This window comes from Nipponia nippon, unplaced genomic scaffold, assembly GCF_047370975.1.
Source record: "Nipponia nippon isolate SJK-2023a ecotype South Korea unplaced genomic scaffold, ASM4737097v1 scaffold_25, whole genome shotgun sequence".
In the NCBI taxonomy this organism is placed as follows: Eukaryota; Metazoa; Chordata; class Aves; order Pelecaniformes; family Threskiornithidae; genus Nipponia; species Nipponia nippon.
In genome coordinates, this window is record NW_028262342.1 from 5,962,446 (window position 1) to 5,979,802 (window position 17,357).

The 17,357-nt window shown below is 64.2% G+C and overlaps 1 protein-coding gene across 4 annotated transcripts in view; it reads left to right on the forward strand.

Moving 5' to 3' along the window:
• The window catches only part of PLEKHA6 (pleckstrin homology domain containing A6), a 53,117-nt gene that overhangs the window by 25,565 nt on the left and 10,195 nt on the right, over positions 1 to 17,357 (forward strand). Inside the window, exons 4-14 of one of the 4 annotated variants that reach the window (XM_087762293.1) lie at positions 6,727 to 6,807; positions 6,980 to 7,094; positions 7,191 to 7,295; positions 7,417 to 7,489; positions 8,010 to 8,110; positions 10,457 to 10,632; positions 10,865 to 11,353; positions 11,762 to 12,272; positions 12,737 to 12,823; positions 13,653 to 13,706; positions 15,924 to 16,004. In XM_087762293.1, coding sequence (XP_087618419.1) covers positions 6,727 to 6,807; positions 6,980 to 7,094; positions 7,191 to 7,295; positions 7,417 to 7,489; positions 8,010 to 8,110; positions 10,457 to 10,632; positions 10,865 to 11,353; positions 11,762 to 12,272; positions 12,737 to 12,823; positions 13,653 to 13,706; positions 15,924 to 16,004 — 1,873 coding nt within the window. Of the gene's footprint in view, positions 1 to 6,726; positions 6,808 to 6,979; positions 7,296 to 7,416; positions 7,490 to 8,009; positions 8,111 to 10,456; positions 10,633 to 10,864; positions 11,354 to 11,761; positions 12,273 to 12,736; positions 12,824 to 13,652; positions 13,707 to 15,923; positions 16,005 to 17,357 lie in introns of all 4 variants that reach the window. The other 3 variants (XM_087762294.1, XM_087762296.1, XM_087762295.1) reach the window with 3 other exon arrangements.

The following is a 17,357-nucleotide window of genomic DNA, read 5'->3' on the forward strand; positions in this document are numbered from 1 at the left end:
CTGCCGTGCCGGGAGCTGTGGGAGCCAGCCAGCCGGCAGCACTGTGGGGATGGGCCGGAGGGAAACCTCAGCTCTCAGCGTGCGGCTCCGCACTGAGGTCTGGTTTTCAAGTGCCCACAAGCTGCTTTCTTCCCAAAGGCTGATCTCGCTGCAAATCCGTCAGGCGCTGGGATTTCCAGGGCTGCCGGTCGGCTCTGACAGGCCCGTGGCGGTGCCCAGCCAGACACGGGGGAGTTTCTTGCAGCCCTCCATCCCGCCTTTGCCTCCATCTCCTCTTCCCCTGCAACCTTTTCTCTTTTTGCTGCCCTCTCCCAGGGCTGGCACGTAACTCTTGTAAGTCCAGGACAATTCGGGAACGCAAGCAGCATTTCCCACCGGGTTGTGGCCCAGGCTTTTGGCCAGGGCCAGGGCTGGCACAGGATGCCCCACGGCCAGCTCAGCCCTGCCGAGGGCGTGGGGAGTGCACAGGGGTAGCTTTTATTTTTTCCTGCTTGAGTCATCCAACGGGGGTTGAAGTAGCTGCAGCGATGGAGCAGCCCGGGGCCTCGCTCGGCAGAGAGCCGGAGCTGGAGACGGCCCCGCACGGAGACGCTGGAGCAGCCGAGCTGCTGCTGCTGGCGCTCGTCCCCTGGCTGCAGTGACTCCGCCAGACCCGCTCGCGCTGCGCCTGCAGAATTTAATTTAAATTTTCTTTTTTTTTTTTCCCCTATTGCATCTCGAGCACGCGCTGCGCTGGCTCCCCAGGGCAGAGCCGAGCCCCCTGCACCCCCTGCGCCGAGCGGGACGGCCCCGTGGGCTGGAGGGTCCGGTTTATTAGTGCTTTATAATGCATTTGCTCCTGCCCCGGGTGCTCGTGGCAAGATGGGACTCAGCAGTTTGCACTTGCTCGTCTGAGGGTGGATTTTCTGTGCCAGCCCCCTGGCAGGGGCGGCGGGTGACGGGGTGACCCCGCGTCCCTTCCCATGGGTGCTGAGCGCTGCAGTCAACTGGGAGAAAAGAGTTTTCAAGGGTTTCGGTCAGAGGAGAGGGATGTGGCTCAGGAGGAGGGGGATGAGGTGAAGAAAGGGCTAGAAAAACAGAGGAAGGAGGCCAACACACAGGGCGTGTTTGGCTGGTGGCCACGCAAGCCCCTTGCTTGGGAGCTGCCTGGATGCTCGCCCCGAGAACACGGGAAAAACCTCCAGACGAAGGGTTTTCATTATCGCTTTGGAGGGGAGTTGGCTGCCTGCCTCCTCTTCCTCCTGCTGCTGCCTGCCACGGTCCCAGGGGGACAGAGCCCAGCAGCTGCGACGGTAACCCCTCCGTCGCAGCCAAGCCCCCCGCGGGGCCGGGGCGCTGGGGGCGACGAGGCGCCTGCCGGAACTGAAATTCGGGTTGGGGCGTGGGAGGACAAGGCGGTTGGGTCCCTGTGGCACGCAGCCAGCCTGGGAGCTGGAGGGACGATGCTAGCCTGCGGCGAGCGCTCGGAGGGGCTCCGGCATCGCACCCCGGCCGGCGCAGCCTGGGAAGGGCCGGTGGGGAAGGGGTGGTCGGGCTCCTGTAGCCTCCCTGCCCGGCTGCTCTGCTCTGGATTTAGGGCTTGGCAGGCTCCAGCGCCTGGGCGGTGAGCCTGCGCCTCCCTTCCTCCCGCCCGCTCGCTGCCCTCGCAGTCGCCAGATAGCAGCCAGGAGCCCCGATGCCCCGGGGAGGGCTGTGGCGTGGGAATGGTTCCCATTAGCTGACGTCTGCCACACGCTGGGGGGTTTTGGGGGCTGTTTGGCTGTGTCCAGCTAGCTGAGCTGTTCTTGCTGTCTGCTCTTGGAGAGGACTCCCTGCGGGCCCCACACCAGCCCTCAGTGGGCTTTTTCCATCCCACCGGCCCCGTGTCCGATGAGGAGCCAGCCAGGAATCCTGCCCAGCCGGAGCACGGCTGGCATCACCCTCCGGCGCTTTGCCCCACTGCGAGGTGTGCTGGGAGCTCACTGCTCCCCGCGCCCACTCCCCCGGAGCTGGCTGCCAGCACCCTGGATTCACCGAGCCCCGGCGTGGGCTGGTGCCGGGAAATCACTCCCTCCTGTCACCATTTCACCTGCTCCCTCCCAGCTGGGGCGGCGTTAACACTCTCGCACCCTCAGCTGCAGCCGAGAGCGGCTATAAAGCAGCCCACCCCCCTGCCCTCCTGCCTGCTGCTGCTCTGGCACAGCCAGGTTGCACCCGGTGCTGCTCCGGCACACACCGCAGGGCGATGTGGGTGGGGGGTGGCACCCGCGCACTGTGCCGGTGACTGTGGGGGTCCTCGGGCTTTGCTCGGGGATGTGCCCCAGCTGTGGGTTGGGGTTTGCAAGAGCTGGAAAGCCGTGACCTTCCCGGGCTGTGGAAGGGCAGGGGGAGCCCGGAGGGTTGTCCTCCTGCTCTCAATAAGCTTCAGTTTTGGGGAAGGGGAAGAAAAGCAGCATTGAGTGAAAGTTTCATTCTTCAGTTATTGCATTTATTCCTTTCTCTTGCTCCTTACCTCTATGAAAAAGCAAGAGAAGGTTTAGAGGGCTTTTCTTTGATGTTTACCCCAAGAAAAAGGACCAGCTCCTCTCCCCCGTGGCTCTCCTGGGAGGTCCGCAGGAGCCCCCCCACCCCTGTGCTGCTGTTCGGAGCCCTGAAGCGTGTCCGCTCGATCGGCCGCGGAGGATGCCGTGTCCCTGCCCACCCCCAGCTACTAATGACTGTGAAATAGCCCAGCTGGTGCAGGGAGAACAGCGCCTGCTCCAGGCTGGCGAAGCCGGCGTTGTACCCAGGTTAAAGGCTCCCAGAGCAGCCCCTGAGCCTGGTGCAGCCCCCTGTGCTACTGAACGGGGGTGACGGGGGGTGAAAGCCCCACATTGCGGGGAAAGGTGCCTCCGGTGCGGCTGCAGGCGGACTCTGTGGCTCCTACCTGCAGTGTCCGGCTCTCCCAGGCGCCGCCTTTCCTGCTCCTGCCACGCGTCCCCGGGGCTACCGTCCCCAAAAGGGGCCACAGCTTCGGTTGGCGGCTCCCCTTCCTCCGTGGCAGCCCCGCCACCGGGTGACCATCGTCTTTGTTGCACACTGGAGGGCGGGAGCCACGCACCCGCGGGACGTTGGGGGACCTTGACCCCCAGCTGCTTCGCTGCGGAGGGCAGTGGTGATTGCGGAGCGGGTGAGTCACTGCTGTGGGGACAGCCAGCGCCCGTGGGTCTGGCAGCGGTGTGGACGCAGGCACGAGGCTGGTGTTGCCAGTGAGTGCTGTGGAGGGCAGGTTTCTCCGTGCATGCGTGTCTGGCCCTGTGGCTGGTGGCCGGCAGCGTGCCAGCAAGGAGGGCAGCGGCCGCACCGCTTGGCTCCTCTGTGCCCAGAGAGCAGCTCTGGTCCAGGGTGCCCTAAAGGGGTGGATTTAGTTGGTTTGGGAGTGGTAACGCCGCTGCGTTGGCATATCCTCTGCCTGCACTGAGGACATGGTTCCCGTCCCTGGCTGTTCCCCACCACCCTCCTGGCAGGGACCGCTTGTGCCAGCCGAGGAGCAGCGGGAGCATCCCTGAGCCGGGCACTGGTGCCGACCCAGCTCGCTCACCAACTGGCATAGCTGTAACTTCAGGGCACCGGTTTTTGGGAGGAGCAGGTGAATGATGCCATGGCCGGGAGAGGCCGGGCTGAGCAGCACCGTGGGCTGGCCGGGCGCGTGGTGTCCTGAGGTGGTCCTGGGGTGCTGGCGGAGCGGGGACGTGGCATGATGGAGGCCAGCTGGCTTTCTGTGCTCCGCTTCCTTCTTTGGAGGTTTCTTTGAAATGTCAGCGCTGCCTTCCCTCCCTCCCATTATCATAACAGTCCCGATGTATTTGCATTCGCTTTCCAAGTGCCCAGGCAGAGGGTGGGTCACCCCAAATCCTGCTCCCCTTCTTAACCTGCTGGGGTGCAAAGGGCTCCCCAGACTTTCGGGGGTGCTGAAGCCCCGTTGCTGGATGCCCTGCAGGGTCCCGTCCCCCCCCCGCCGCTGCTGGGTTGTTTGGTGCTCAGTGCTCCTGCCCATCCTGCTCCCCAGGATTTTCTCCTGGTGCGACCTGGGGAAGGGATGGTGGTGCGGGGCGGGGAGCGGGGACGGTTTGGGGACAGAAGCAGGGGGAAGGGATGCAGCCGGTGAATCCAGGGCAGCGACAGAGCTCATCGCGGCGCAGCTGCCTCGCTCGCCGCGACACCCCCCCTTCCTGGGCAGCAGCCCCCCGCGCACCGCTGCCCTGCCAGGGTGGGGGGGCCCGGAGCCCCCCGTCTTGCCCCCCTCGCCCTTCGCCTGCCGCCAGTGGCTCCCCGGCACTGCACCTGGGCTGGGGGAGGCGGCGTGTGCAGCGCTGCCCTTCGCCTCTCCTCTGTGCGGGGACGCGAGCGGGAGCTGTTTGTCCCCGTCGCCTGCCGGCTGGCTGCTGCACACCGGGGCTCGCCAGCCCCGGCTGCACCGGAGCTGCCGGCGTCCGCAAGAGAGCTGCCACTGGGAACGCCAATGCCACCGGCGCAGGGCTCGGGGGACTGGGACGCTTGGGAGAAGACAGCGAGACCCTTCACCCGCTGCCGGCATCCCCCTGCCCACGTGGGGCTGCTGCCCCCATGGCACGTGCCATCGCCTCGTAGTGTGGCGGCAGGCGGCACGGGGCTCGCTGTGCCCACCGCTGCCATGGTGGGAGCCGGGAGCCAGCGCTGAGCTGGGAAGGCCTCTGGCACCATGCTGAAGTTTCGGGCAGACCGGCGAGTGAGGTAGGACCCTGGGGTGGGCTGGCGGGGGCCGTGGGGGGCCGTGGGCAGGCGGTGGTGGGGGACCCTCAGCCCGGGCAGTGCCTGCTGCATTGCAGTGCTTGGGAGGCGATGTGAACTCGGGAGTTTCTGGAGCGGGGTCAGCCGAGGGAGCTGCTGCCAGGGGGTGGTTTAAGGAGGCTCCCCGGCTGTTCCTGGGGTCTTGCCACGCCTGGGGGTGGGGGCAGACTTTGGGGGGGGGGGGGGGAGGCACCGGGGTGGGTGCCAGGAGGAGCCGTGGGGGCTGCAAAGCAGGGTGGGGGTCCTGGGCTTGGCGGCGGGGCGGGGGGAGAATCCAGCCTGCTGGAACAGAAACCTGCTGTGGCGTGGGGTTGTGAGCAGGGTTGGGGGGATGTCCCCGGCTGGGGTTCGGGCACACTGACAGGTCCTGGCAGCCCCCACTTTCCAGGGCTGGGGCAGTCGGGGTGCTGCTCGCTCAGCATTTGCACCCTCCCCATGTGTCAGCATCATGGGGGGCCCGGCACCTGCCCCAGCACCGCCACGTTGTGCCCCTCCAAAGTCACCTGCCGGGGGCAAATGGTCCAGGAGCGGATCCAGCCCTGGGTGACAGAAATCCCCTTCGCTGCTGTGGGAGCGTGGGCTGGGCAGGCTCTCTCGGCAGATACCTTGTGTCGGTCATGGCACAGGAGAGCCCGGTGCTGGGGGGGTTTGGGGAGCGAGTGCTGCCCCTCGTTGCGGGGTGCATACACATTGCCCAGGTTTTTAAGGTGACCCCAAGCGAGGGGGAGGGCTGGCGGAGGAGAGCGGATCCGCAGCAGGGCGCAGGATGGGACCTGCAAGGGGGAGCAGTTCTCGGCGAGGCTTTTTTGGACAGAAAGCAGTTAATATCTTCAGAGCCTGGCTGGAGCCCAGGTTCGGGGTGAAGCGTGTGTGGATGGGATGGTCTTGGCAGCTGCGTTTTCTTGCTCAAACTTCCCCTGTTTTGCTGACACGCAGAAGTTCAACAGCGTTCCGGGCTGTTGGCGCGTTGGCTTCGCGGGTGGCTGGGGGCACCCGTGTCCTGGTGCCTGGCAGCTTTGGGAAGGAGGGCTGTCACAGGGACAGGGTCCAAGGCAAACTTCCCGGGATGGAGCCCTGAATCTGCGGGTGCTCCTTGTCCTTTCCTCCTGACGCAGCTCCGGCAGTGAGGGCCCCCGGGAAGCAGCGTGTGAGCGGATTCCCCAGCCGGAGCAGCGAGGTGCTGGGGCGCCCGGCAATACCGGCTCTGCGGGACGAGGCAGGGACACGGCAGACGCTGCCAGCCAAGCCCGGCAGGAGCCCTGCCTCCTTCCTCCCGGCGCTGCCAGGGAGTCCTGCACCGCCGGCAGCGGCCGCCTTTGGCTGCACCCCAGCGTCGCCGAAGCAGCACCAGGGCGGGGGCCAAGCTGGGCCTGATCCAGCTGCAAGAGCTTGTGCTGGTGGGTCCTGGGCTGGTGGTCGGGGTCTGTGTGGTGCACAGCCCCATGTGGCCAGGTGACCCTTCTCTTAGCCTGTCTCAAGGTGTTTTGGCAAATGGCTGTAAAAGCAGTGAGCCGAAGGGGAGGATGTGACACTGGGGACGTCGCTGCTGGCACAGCCCAGGATGGGCCATCGCTGCCGCTGCTTCTGCAGTGACTTCTGAGGGCGGGAGTGGGGTTTATGGTAATGTCCGGGATGTGTCCAGCAGGAGGAACGAGGGCTCGGCCACCAGAGACCTCGTTTCAGCTCCCAGCGAGGCAAGCACTTTCTGGGAAACGCCGCTGAAATGTGCTGAGCAGATCTGAAGCGTGGGGTCAGCGGGGGCGTAGGGGAGGGCGATGCTCGGGGCCGGGCGCAGGGAGCCAGCCCCGGCACCGCGGCAGGCGTGGGACAGCGAAACGCTGGGGCTGGAGCAGCAAATGTGGTGCCAAAGGCAAAGGGTTCCTGGGGGGGGACGGGGATGGGAGATGCTAACCACCGCCCCGCCGTTGTCTCCCACAGCCACAATGAAAGGCGGAACACGTTCCTGCACCCAGTGACGGGACAGGTCCCCGAGGACAGCTCAAGACTTGACTTGCAAAAGTAGGTTGGCTCCCGACTCCCCTGGTTTCAGGGCCTGGGAGTGAGTTGTGGTGGGGGACGAAGGTGGGCTGGGGCATGGGGGGCCGGTGCCCGGGACAGGGATGCTGGGGGCCAGCTCCTGTGGGGTGGAGAAACGCAGCTCTGCTGACTCAGCTCTCCTCCTGTGCCGCAGACTGACCTTGGACATGTCAAGCAAAGCGGGCGGCAAGCGACCGGCGACCATCACCAGCGAGCCCTCCAACCACACCATGGTGTCAGAGGTGCCCCCAGAGCGCGCCGGAGGCCGGGTGGGTGCCCAGAGCCGTGTGGCATGGCAGGCGGCAGCAGAGACGGGGTGCCGGGGGCCCCCCCGGGGACTGAGCAGCTCCTCTCCCCCTCTGCAGGCTTCGCGCTCCTCCCGCAAGGGCATCGCCTTCGGGAAGCGCTCCAATTCCATGAAAAGGAACCCCAACGCCGCGGTGACCAAAAGCGGCTGGCTCTACAAGCAGGTACCCGAGCCCCCGCCATGCCACTGCCCCCCTGGGGCTGTGCCATCCCTCCCCTTCCCGGCCGCCTGCGGCAGCACCCCCTCCCCAGGTGGGTGCTGCTCTCACTGCCCCTCTCTCGCAGGCCAGCTCGGGGGTGAAGCAGTGGAACAAGCGCTGGTTCGTGCTGGTGGATCGCTGCCTTTTCTACTACAAAGGTACGGCAGCGAGTACCTGCCTCAGGTGCCCCCTGCAGCTTGTCCCCCCTGGCAGGACCTGGTGGCCACCAGCCAGGTGCTTCCATGTGAACCCGGGCCATTACCAGGCTCAGAGCAGGTTTTGGTGGGGTCTGGGGGTGACAGCCCGCCAGGGAGCAGTGGCCATGCAGTGACAGCCTGCCGGGGAGCGGTGGCCATGCACAGCACCCCTTTGTGTGGGCATTTGCCACACCGGGGACCCGAGGGGTTAATGCGGGCGCCTTCCCTGGCAGCTCGCTGGGCTCAGCCCTGGCAGCGCAGGCCAGGGCGGGCATGAATAATTGAGCAGGCTGTTGTGCGAGCCCAGCCGAGCTGCACAGAGCTGCCGGGGAGCAACAGGCAGGCAGCGGTTTCCCACAGGTGGGCTGCCACGGGAAGGAGCGATGGGCCCGTGTCCCCACAGCAGCTCGTGGGTCTTTGCTGGGGGGTAGCCGGGGCTCCCAGCCCCTCCGTGCGTGTAACCCCTGCGTTTGCCCACCAGACGAGAAGGAGGAGAGCATCCTGGGCAGCATCCCCCTCCTCAGCTTCCGCGTGGCGGCTGTGCAGCCCTCCGACAACATCAGCAGGAAGCACACGTTCAAGGTCAGTGCATGGTTGTGCCGGGGCTTGGAGGGGATGGGGCACCGGGACAGCGCTGGGGTGGCGGTGATGCTCGCAGGGTCCCTGTTGTTCCCTCTTCTTGCTTTTTTGGTGACGGGGCATGGAGCCAGCTGGGGAGAGGAGTGACTGCAGTAACCCCCAGGGATACCCTGCACGGATGTGCCTTCTGCCTGGGAAACTGAGGCACGCATGGGGCAAAGCAGCCTCTCCAAGGTCATCACCCACCCCAGGCCTGAGATGCTCCTGGGCTCTGCCCCTTGGGGTGCATCGCTGCTCCCCAGCCCGGGGAGGCGCTGGGTGCAGGGGAGCAGCAGAGCTGCCCTCGCCAGTGATGCTCTCGGCCCGCTCCGTGTCCCGCTTTCCCCTCCGCATCGCTGCTCCCGGCCAGCCTGTCCCTGCCGGCAACTGCCGCGCTTCTCGGCAGCACTCCCAGAGCCAGACCTAGAGAGGTGTCCCCAACTCCTCTTTGTTTTTTAGCCTGTTTTGACTGGCGTGCAAATGGAAACGTAATTGCAAGGGGGTAGCCTGTAACGAGTCGCTGCTCGTCAGCCTGCGCTGCCGTGGGTGTTGGAAAGGAGAGCAGTGGGTGTTGGAAAGCAGAGCAGCAAGAGGCGGAGGGCGGCTGCTGCAGCCGGGGCTCTCCCGCACCCAGCCCCGGCAGCAGACCTTGGCTGTCCCTTGCTCAGAGCAGGGGCTGAGCTTCCCCGGCACCGCGCGGCACTTGTCGGCATCACCATGCACCTTCAACCGGCACAGCTGCTTGTGCTGCCCACGGCCCCTGGGAGGGTTGCGTTAGCACTCGCTTGGTGACGGACCGATGCACGGGCTGGCTTGCACTCGTGTACGCTTGTGCAAAAACCCAGCGTGCACCTTCCTGCCCATAAGCACGGCAGGAGCCGGCGCCTGGGGTCCCTGCAGGGCACTGCAGCAGAGTTTTTCCAATCTAAGGGATGGATTTTTGTAGCTGCCTCCTTTAAACCTGCATTTAAGCTGCAGCTGAGCACGGTTTAAGGATGAGCGCTGGCAAGTGGCAGCATGGGCTCTCCCTTGTGCCTGTGCTGATGCTGGCAGCCGCCGAGGTGTCTCTGCCTGCAGCTTCTGCAGGTGAGAGCAGAGAAGTGGCCTGGGGGTGTTGAAATGTCTCTTGGCTTGTGACACCGGTGGGGAAAGAGCCTTGCAAAGCCGCTGCCCGCGAACTGAGCTCTGCAGGCGCGTCCCTGCAGAGTTTTGGGGGATGGCTTTGTTCGGAGAAGGGTAGAGAGGGTCCCAACGGCTGGGAGGGGTCTGTGGCGCGGCGCCCGCGCTCCTGCCACGCTGCAGCTTGACCCTTGTCTGTGTTTCCTCCTCTCTCCACGGGTGAGGATCCCCGGACAGGCGGTCTCTCTTCACGCCCGTCCACCATGCCAGCACCCAGCCACCACCTAGGTAGTACCTTCTTGTGTTTCTGGTGCATGCAGAAGGGTGAGGGACCCGCAGGCTTGCCAGCATGCTCCGCTCACCCCGCTCGCACTAATCCAGGGGAGGAATCGGTTTGGTTTGAACTTTTGCTCTGGCTGCAGAGCTTTTAGAGGCAGGAGTGCATGGGGGTTGCAGGAGGTGACCCTGCAGCTGGGCATGGCGGCTGCATGCTCTGGGGAAGGGATAGATGGAAACCCAAGGGAGGGTTTTAATCAGAACCCCATTTCCCATCGTTCAGGGGGAGAAACCTCCTGCTTTCTCCCTTTCCTTCCTCCTCGCTGCCTCCCGTCCCTTTCCAGAGAGGGGGAAGGTGGAAGCTTTGAAAAGGCCCTGAATAGCCAGACCTGCCTTCCAGCGTGGGGTGGAGAGTGGGCACCAACATCTTGGACCAGAAGCGAACCTTTTTCCCCTAAAATGTTGTCTGGGCCCAGAAGCCACCTTCCCCCTAACCCTGCATGAAGGATAATGCTCCATCCGGCGCTGCCGCTCTCGCTGGGACGTGTCCCTTTGCCTGCCCCCTGCGCCCCGCGGGGACCCGCTCAGTGCTGGGTGCAGCAACCTTTGCACCGGGGTGCTGCTCCTCCAGTGCGGGACCCTGGGGAGGGCTGGTCCCGAGCATCGCTGGAGGTGACCGCAGGGGACTCGTGGCACCGGGGGATCCCCTGCGAGGGGATGAGGGCTGGCGCTGGCTCTGCCCACAGAGCCTTCCTCCCGCTCGGTGCCGCCGAGGATGCATGTGGCCGTGAGGCTCGGGCAGGGGAGGGAAGGACCGTGCCTGGCTTCTCCTGCCGCAGCAGGACCTCATGCCAGGGTGGAAATGGAGCTCTCACCCTCCTGTCTCTCTCTCCCCGCTTCTCTGCCTCCCTGCAGGTGACGGTGTGCTGGGTGGAGGAGATGCCAGCAAGTAATGAGCAGTCCCTGTCTCCCCAGGCCGAGCATGCTGGCATCCGGACCTACTTCTTCAGCGCCGAGAACACGGAGGAGCAGGAGTCCTGGATCCAAGCCATGGGCGAAGCCGCCCGGGTGCAGATCCCCCCGACTCAGAGGTCAGCGCCTGCTATCTCCCCGTGCCACCCCTCTCCCCTGGTTTCTTGGAGATGGGGTGGAGGGGCTATGTATCGTGACCAGGGACCTCCTGGGAGCGTGAGGGTCCCTCTGGAGAAGGGAGCTGGGGGAGCATTGGCCCCCCAAGGCTGAGGGAGGGACGGGACGTCACCGGCCATGCCAGGGGCATTGCAAAGGAAAGGTAACCCTCTCTCCTGTCTCGGCACCCTCCAGGCACGAGAAGCCAGACTCTGAAAACATCCCCCCCAGCAAACACCACCACCACCACCGCAACGCCGCCCACCGCGAGCACCCCAAAGCTGACCCTGACACCAAGACCCGGGGAGAAGGCGACGGCCGTGGCTCAGAGAAGATCGAGAGGAAGTCAGAGAGGACGGAGGGCAAGAAGGAGCCCTTGGCCAAAGCCAATGGCATCGCTGGGCAGGAGATGCCCTCAGAGCCCGGCAGTCCTTACCCCGAGGCGCCCCGGGTGCCGGCGAGCGTGGAGCGGCCGCCCCAGCCCAACGGCTGGCCATACTCATCACCCAGCCGCCCTGGCAGCACCGCATACCCCCCGCCCGATGGGGAGAGCGTGGCCCACCGCCGGGGCTTCGCCCCCCGCACCAACCCTGAGAAGATCGCCCAGCGCAAGAGCTCGATGACGCAGCTGCAGCAGTGGGTGAACTCGCGCCGGGGGGCCGTGCCCCCCGAGGAGCTGCGGAGGTGAGGGCTGCGGGGGGCTGGCCGGGGGCAGAGGAGGGTCCTGCTCCTTTTCTCCAGGGCTGCCCCTCAGGTGATGCTCTGGGAATGTTTTTCCCCTTCTCAGCTGCTTTATCCCCTCCTGGGGTCAGAGAATCTCCTTTCTGGGCCGTCCCCACATGCCAGCTCCGAGCTGTGCGTGGGACACCCTGAAAAGCTGAGCAGGGTGGATTTTGGAGGGGAGGCCACCGTGGGGTCCCTGGGAGGAGGGATGCCAGCCAGCCAGCTCTCTGGGTGCTGGAGTCAGAGCTGCCTGCTCTAAGGCTGTCCTCACCCACTGGGACCCCCGGCTGTGGAGTGAGGGGCCGGGCACCGCCTGGCCGCCAGCCTGGCTCTCACAGCCCCCTTCCCCCCCCCCCCCCCCCCCCCCAGCCCCACCAGGTTTTACCCTGTGTCTCGCCGAGTGCCCGACTACTATTCCCCCTACTCGCCCCAGTACCCTGAGGACTACCAGTACTACCCACCCGGGGTGCGCCCCGACAGCATCTGCTCCATGCCCGCCTACGAGCGGGTGAGCCCACCCTGGGCGCTGGAGGACAAGCGGCACTCCTTCCGCAACGGTGGTACCTACCAGCTCCGTGACTGGAAGGAGCACCCCGGTTTTGGCCGGCAAGATGTCCCGCTCTGGCTGCCCGGTCCAGGGAGGCAGCCGACCTACTTGGACGAGGTGGATGCAGCCTCGGGCTCTCTGCGACGGATGTCACTGCAGCCCCGCTCCCGCTCCGTGCCCCGCTCGCCCAGCCAGGGATCCTACAGCCGGGCACGGGTATACTCCCCGGTCCGCTCGCCCAGCGCCCGCTTCGAGCGGCTGCCACCCCGGGGAGAGGAGATTTATGCTGACCCCGCCACCTTCATGATGAGACGATCCATCAGTTCTCCAAAGGTAAATGCCCGTCGGCGCTCAGGGTGCACAGGGTTGGAGGGGGACCCTCGCTGGGGACGTCAGGGCAGGGATGCTGCAGCACAGCCTGTCCCCTCTGTATGTACAGCCTGGCCTCAAAATTCCAGGCTTGCAGCAGCTGATGGCTTTAGGTCCCTTCTTGCCATCCTGCAAAGCTGTCCAGGTTGCAGTTGTTCCCTCCTGGCTGCTCCTGTGCTGCTGCGAGCCTGGAGAGATGGGGCAGGAGGGGATGGGATTCCCATCCCATCCCAGGGGTGCTCAGGGCCACCACGAGTGTTGTGCTCCGGAGCAGGGAGCGCTGGTGTCCCTGTCGTGCTGCTACGTGCCCCAAAGTCAGGGCTGACCCTGCTGCGGGGCTGGGGTCTGCCCTTGCACGTGCTTTCTGGCCTCTCGCACACCTCTCACGTGTCTCTGGTTTTGGGGTGGGGGGTCTCCTCTCTTCTCAGTACGACTATCTGGGCGACAGACGGCCCATCCCTGTGGGAATGTATCCGTACCACTACCCGGCATCCCCCACCGTCCATGACAAGATGGTACGTACACTGATGGCGCCGAGGGGCTGAGCCCCGGCGGACCGGGGTGCACAGAGCCCGTCGGGGAGGTGGGCCAGCTCAGGGGCTCCTTGCTCGGACAGCCGAGGAGGAACGGCTCCGCTCCAGGGGCAGCTTTTTGGGTCAGAGCTGGGCTGCTCTGGGGCAGGTCGGGACCGCAGGTCCTTTTACTGGTGTCTCTGGTCCCTCCCAGCCATGCCCGAAGGAAGTCCTTGTGGAAAGACCCCCGGTCCCTGCCCCAGGTCACAGGGGCAGTGGGATGCCCTGGGACCCCCATACGCCCTGCGATGCTGGGCCGGGCTCGTCACCCCCACGGCAGTCCCTGGCAAGGACGGGGCTGAGTCTGGCACACACCCTGCACCTCTCCCCCTCCTGCTTCCTCTCTTCTGGCTACAGCTGCTGCTTTTTCCTGCGTTGTGTTTCCCCTCGGAGCGCTGAGGGGTTGGAGCTGGTGGGGTGAGACCGGGAGATCCCCCCGCAGAGCGCGGTCCCAAAACCACAAGACAGGACCAGTCACTGGAGGAGGGAGAAGCACGAGTTACCATAAGCCACCCATGCTGCCATCCATCCTCACTAGCCAGAGATGCAGGGAAAGGGCCGTACCTCTTCCCAGGCACCATTAGCCGGGAGGAGAGTGGGTCTCCCGCAGGGAACATCCCTGGCAGCTCTCCCGGCTCTGTGCCAGGGAGGTGCCTCGCTTCCCCGGCCGAGAGGTCTTGGCATTTCCGTAGCCCTCACCTAACCGCTTTGCTTCTTCTTTTATATGTTTTGTGTGTTCGTTTCTTGCCGCATGCCTGCTGGCTCCTGGTAGGATGAACTTTTAGACCTTCAGTTGCAAAGAAACCTAGAGTATTTGGACCAGCAGGTAGGCAGAGCTGGCTGCAAGCATCACACTGCTTACGTCCCCGTGTGCCCTGTCCCCTGCGGCGTCCCCTTCCCGTCCAGCGCAGCATCTCTTCCCCTAACATCCATTCTCACCCTTCTTGGCATTAAAGCGGCACGAGTTGTCTTTGGTTTGCTTCTTCCATCCTTCCCGTCTGTAGGGTCGCTCATTGCTTGGCAGAAAAATCCCCCTGACAGTGCCTTCTGTGTGGTGTGCTGGAGCTGGTGGGGGGTCCTGGGGGGAGCCAGGGCAGCTTCCCACGTGCCCGGGGCCTCAGGGAGCTGCTCCCGGGGTGCAGCCAGCTCTGAAACCCGCACCAGGTTGGTCTGCACCGCGCTGGCTCGGGGCAGTGCAGGACACCGGTGCGTGGTGCCAGCACGACCGTGCTGGATGGCGCGTCCCCATGCCCAGCAGTGCCTCCAGCATTGGTGCGAGCCGGGCTGCTGCAGGGTCCTGGGGCTGGTGCCCCCAGTGCCGGGGGCGGCTGGACGAGCTGTGGGGAGCCAGCGGGGTGCGAGGTGGTTTCGGTGACACGCTGGCCCTGTTCCTCCTCGAAGGCGGGAGGCTGGATGCAGGGCTGGGGTGAGGCACTCACTGGGACTGACACCAAAGCAGCAGCTCCCAGATTTTTGCGTGGCAGGGGGTGTTTGGAAGGAAAGCTGTGAACTGACTTCATCCCAGGAGCGGGGTGGGGGCAATCTGGCCGGGAGAGACCCCTGGGACTGGTGGGGTGGAAACAGCAGGCCCAGGCTGAAGTCAAAGCCAGGGACAGGAGGTGTCGGCCAGTGCTGCAGCCCAGGCGCTTGCCTGCAAAAGCCAGGCTTGCACTAAGGGAGCTGCTCCAGAGACAATCTCATTAGTCTGCAAATCTCCATCGGTGCAGTAATCGCCAAGATCTGTGTCTGCCTTGGAGCAGAGCCAAGGACAGGCAGGAGCACTCGCTGCAATAAAAGCTCTCTGGATTATTTCACAGCCGTCGGCAGCAATGCTCGCTCTCCGAGGCTCTTTAAAACACTCCCTAAAAAGGCTCTGCATCTCCTCCTCCTCTCCTGCTGACCTCTGGAGAGACTAATTCGGAGTGACACTGTCAAGTATCTCTTTTCAAACAGCTTGCTGCTTTATTTTCTCTCTCCTTGTTTGTCCGGTCGCGGGGACGGCTCCCTTGGCTGCACCCCACCTTGCTGACCTGCCCCACGCAGTGTTTGGTCCCTGGTTTGTGCTTAAATTGCCATCGCCCCTTGGACCTTGAGGGTTGTGGCCACAGGGGCACGTTTCCTTGCATCGTCCGCTCTGGGCTGCAGGCTCCTGCAGCATTTCTGCAGGCAAAGGCAGTGGTGAAGCTCCGGTGCCGCTGATTTAAGCGGCTCCACTGCACGGTACTGAGGGACCCTGCAGCCATTGCCAGCTGCACGTCCTGGCAGCAGTGAGAGCAGCCAAACTCTTTGGGTTGCAGGGCTGTGAATGGGCCCCGGGGCTGGGGTCTGTCCCGCTCCCCTGGAGGGCTCGGCACAGCCCAGGGCAGCGCTGCCAGCCAGCTGCAGCTCTGGGGAGGTACAGGCATGCTGAGCACCGTCGCACCCTTGCCCTGCCGGGCAGCACGGCCGCGATGTGCCATCGCCACGGGAGCACCCTGTTCCCAGCCGGCTCCGCTGCTTGAGGCTGCTGGACTGGAGAGGGGGACACTGCTGTCCCCAACCCCAGGCTTCCATCACCTTCCCCTGTGCCCAGAGCTCATCTGTGCCTTGAGCGGGGCCATCCCAGCCCCGGCTCCGCCGCAAGGGCAGGGCATCGAGCCGTTTGTCAGCACGAGGAGGGGGGCCCGTCTGTCTGTCCGCTGGGACCACACTGTGCGTTGCAGATGTGGAGTCTCTGTGCAAGCTTGTGTCTGTGTGTGCGGTTTGCTGCTGCCCAGCTTGGGGCTGGCTCGGTTTTATCTGTGTCTTCCCCTCAACAAAGTTTTCAGGGCGTGCAACCAGCCCAGGATGCTCTTGACTGCACAAAATGGAGCAGCAGCAGCCTGGGGCAGCCGTCGCCTTGTGGCTTGAGCCCCTGGGACATCTCTTGGAGGTGGCATCTTGCAGCCCAATGCCCTGAGGGCTCCTGGACTGAGCCACGCCGCTGCTCCAATGGCACCTGCGCACCGCAGCACGCGAGCACATCTCTGCTGACCTCTGAACTTTCCTTCCCTGTCTGCCGCAGATGAGCGAGAGCGAAACCCTGATCAGTATGGTGAACAGGATGGTGGAGACCTCCTCCCCTAGGGCTCAGCTCTACATGCAAGTAAGCCTCTGGCCGCCGGGCCGCGCATGGCTCGTGCATGGCAGCCACGCCAGCCGCCCCGCGCTTCATCCCTGAGGTCACCTCCTGCCATTTCCACTCATGCAGACTCCAGCATCCATGCGGCTCCGGCACATCACGCTCTCGGTGACCTGCTAGTCCATCACAGGCTTTGCTAATCCATCCATGAGCCATTAAAACCCAGTAAATCCCTGTGCTGAGAGCACAAGGTAGGGACGCAACGGTCCAGAACTCATCCTCATTTGGGCTGGACTCGGGTGCTTTGCTCACCCTCTGTTTGCCATCGTGTGTTGATGAGGCAAGGAGAAGGCGTGGGATGACTTAAAGACAGGAATCCAGCCCAAGGCTCTTAAACCAGAGCAATAATTCTCATAACAGGGAGGGAAAACAGCCTTTCACCCCCTGAGGCTCTGGCTCATTCTGTTCCCTGCCTGGAGAGGGCTGCAAAAGCATCAGGATGTCCCTGCTGATGTTGGGCTGCACCTCCAAGCACAGTCAGCTCCTGTCACCCTGGAACGTGTCTCCAGGTGCACCGCAACCCGCAGCCCATCGTGCTGCCAGCCCCGGGCAGGGGGCCGTGGGGCCCCGCCATCTGCCCAGGGCATCTCCTGGCTGCGCGAGCCTGCAGCGACCAGGTGATCGCTGGGGTTTTCCAATGAAGGGAAGGTGCCTGTTCCCATCTGCTGTGCGCAGGGAGCGGGGACATGCTGGAGGACAAAGCTGGAGGTGCTGAGATGCTTGCGCTGGCGGGGCTCCCTGCCTGGAGGCAGCAGCATCCCCGTCCGCCAGGCTCTGCCTCCAGTGCTGGGCATTTCCCAGGTTCAGGACTATTTGCATTGTCCTGTAGTTTTAAATGGCTCTAAAGTAGCGTCTTGCTTTCTAGCAATAATGATCCCCTTCTTCCTATCTTATGCCTTTCATCTCAAGATCTTGGAGGCATTGAATTGTTGAGGTCCCATTAGTAATTTAGATTTCCAGGAAAGGAAAATGACTCACAGAGAAGCCGGATGGTAAACAGGCCCTGATGGACCTGCTGATTTATAGGTGTTTCCACTCTGCTAAGTGGGATTACAGCTTAATCTTTCTGCCTTTGTTTCCCTGCCTGTGAAATGGTGGCAGTTATACACCAGGCAGTTAATGATTCACAAGGCATCTCTTTAACTCAGCTCCTGGCGTCCTGCGGAGACGGCTAATTCCCATGGCTCGCCCAGCCATGGGCACCGGGGCTGGGAACGGGGAGGGAGGCTGCGTGTTCATCCGAGCCACCGGGCTTGGCCAGGGTGAGAGCTCCAGCCCCGACATCCCACGCTGCCTGCTCACCCGCTGCCTCCCGAC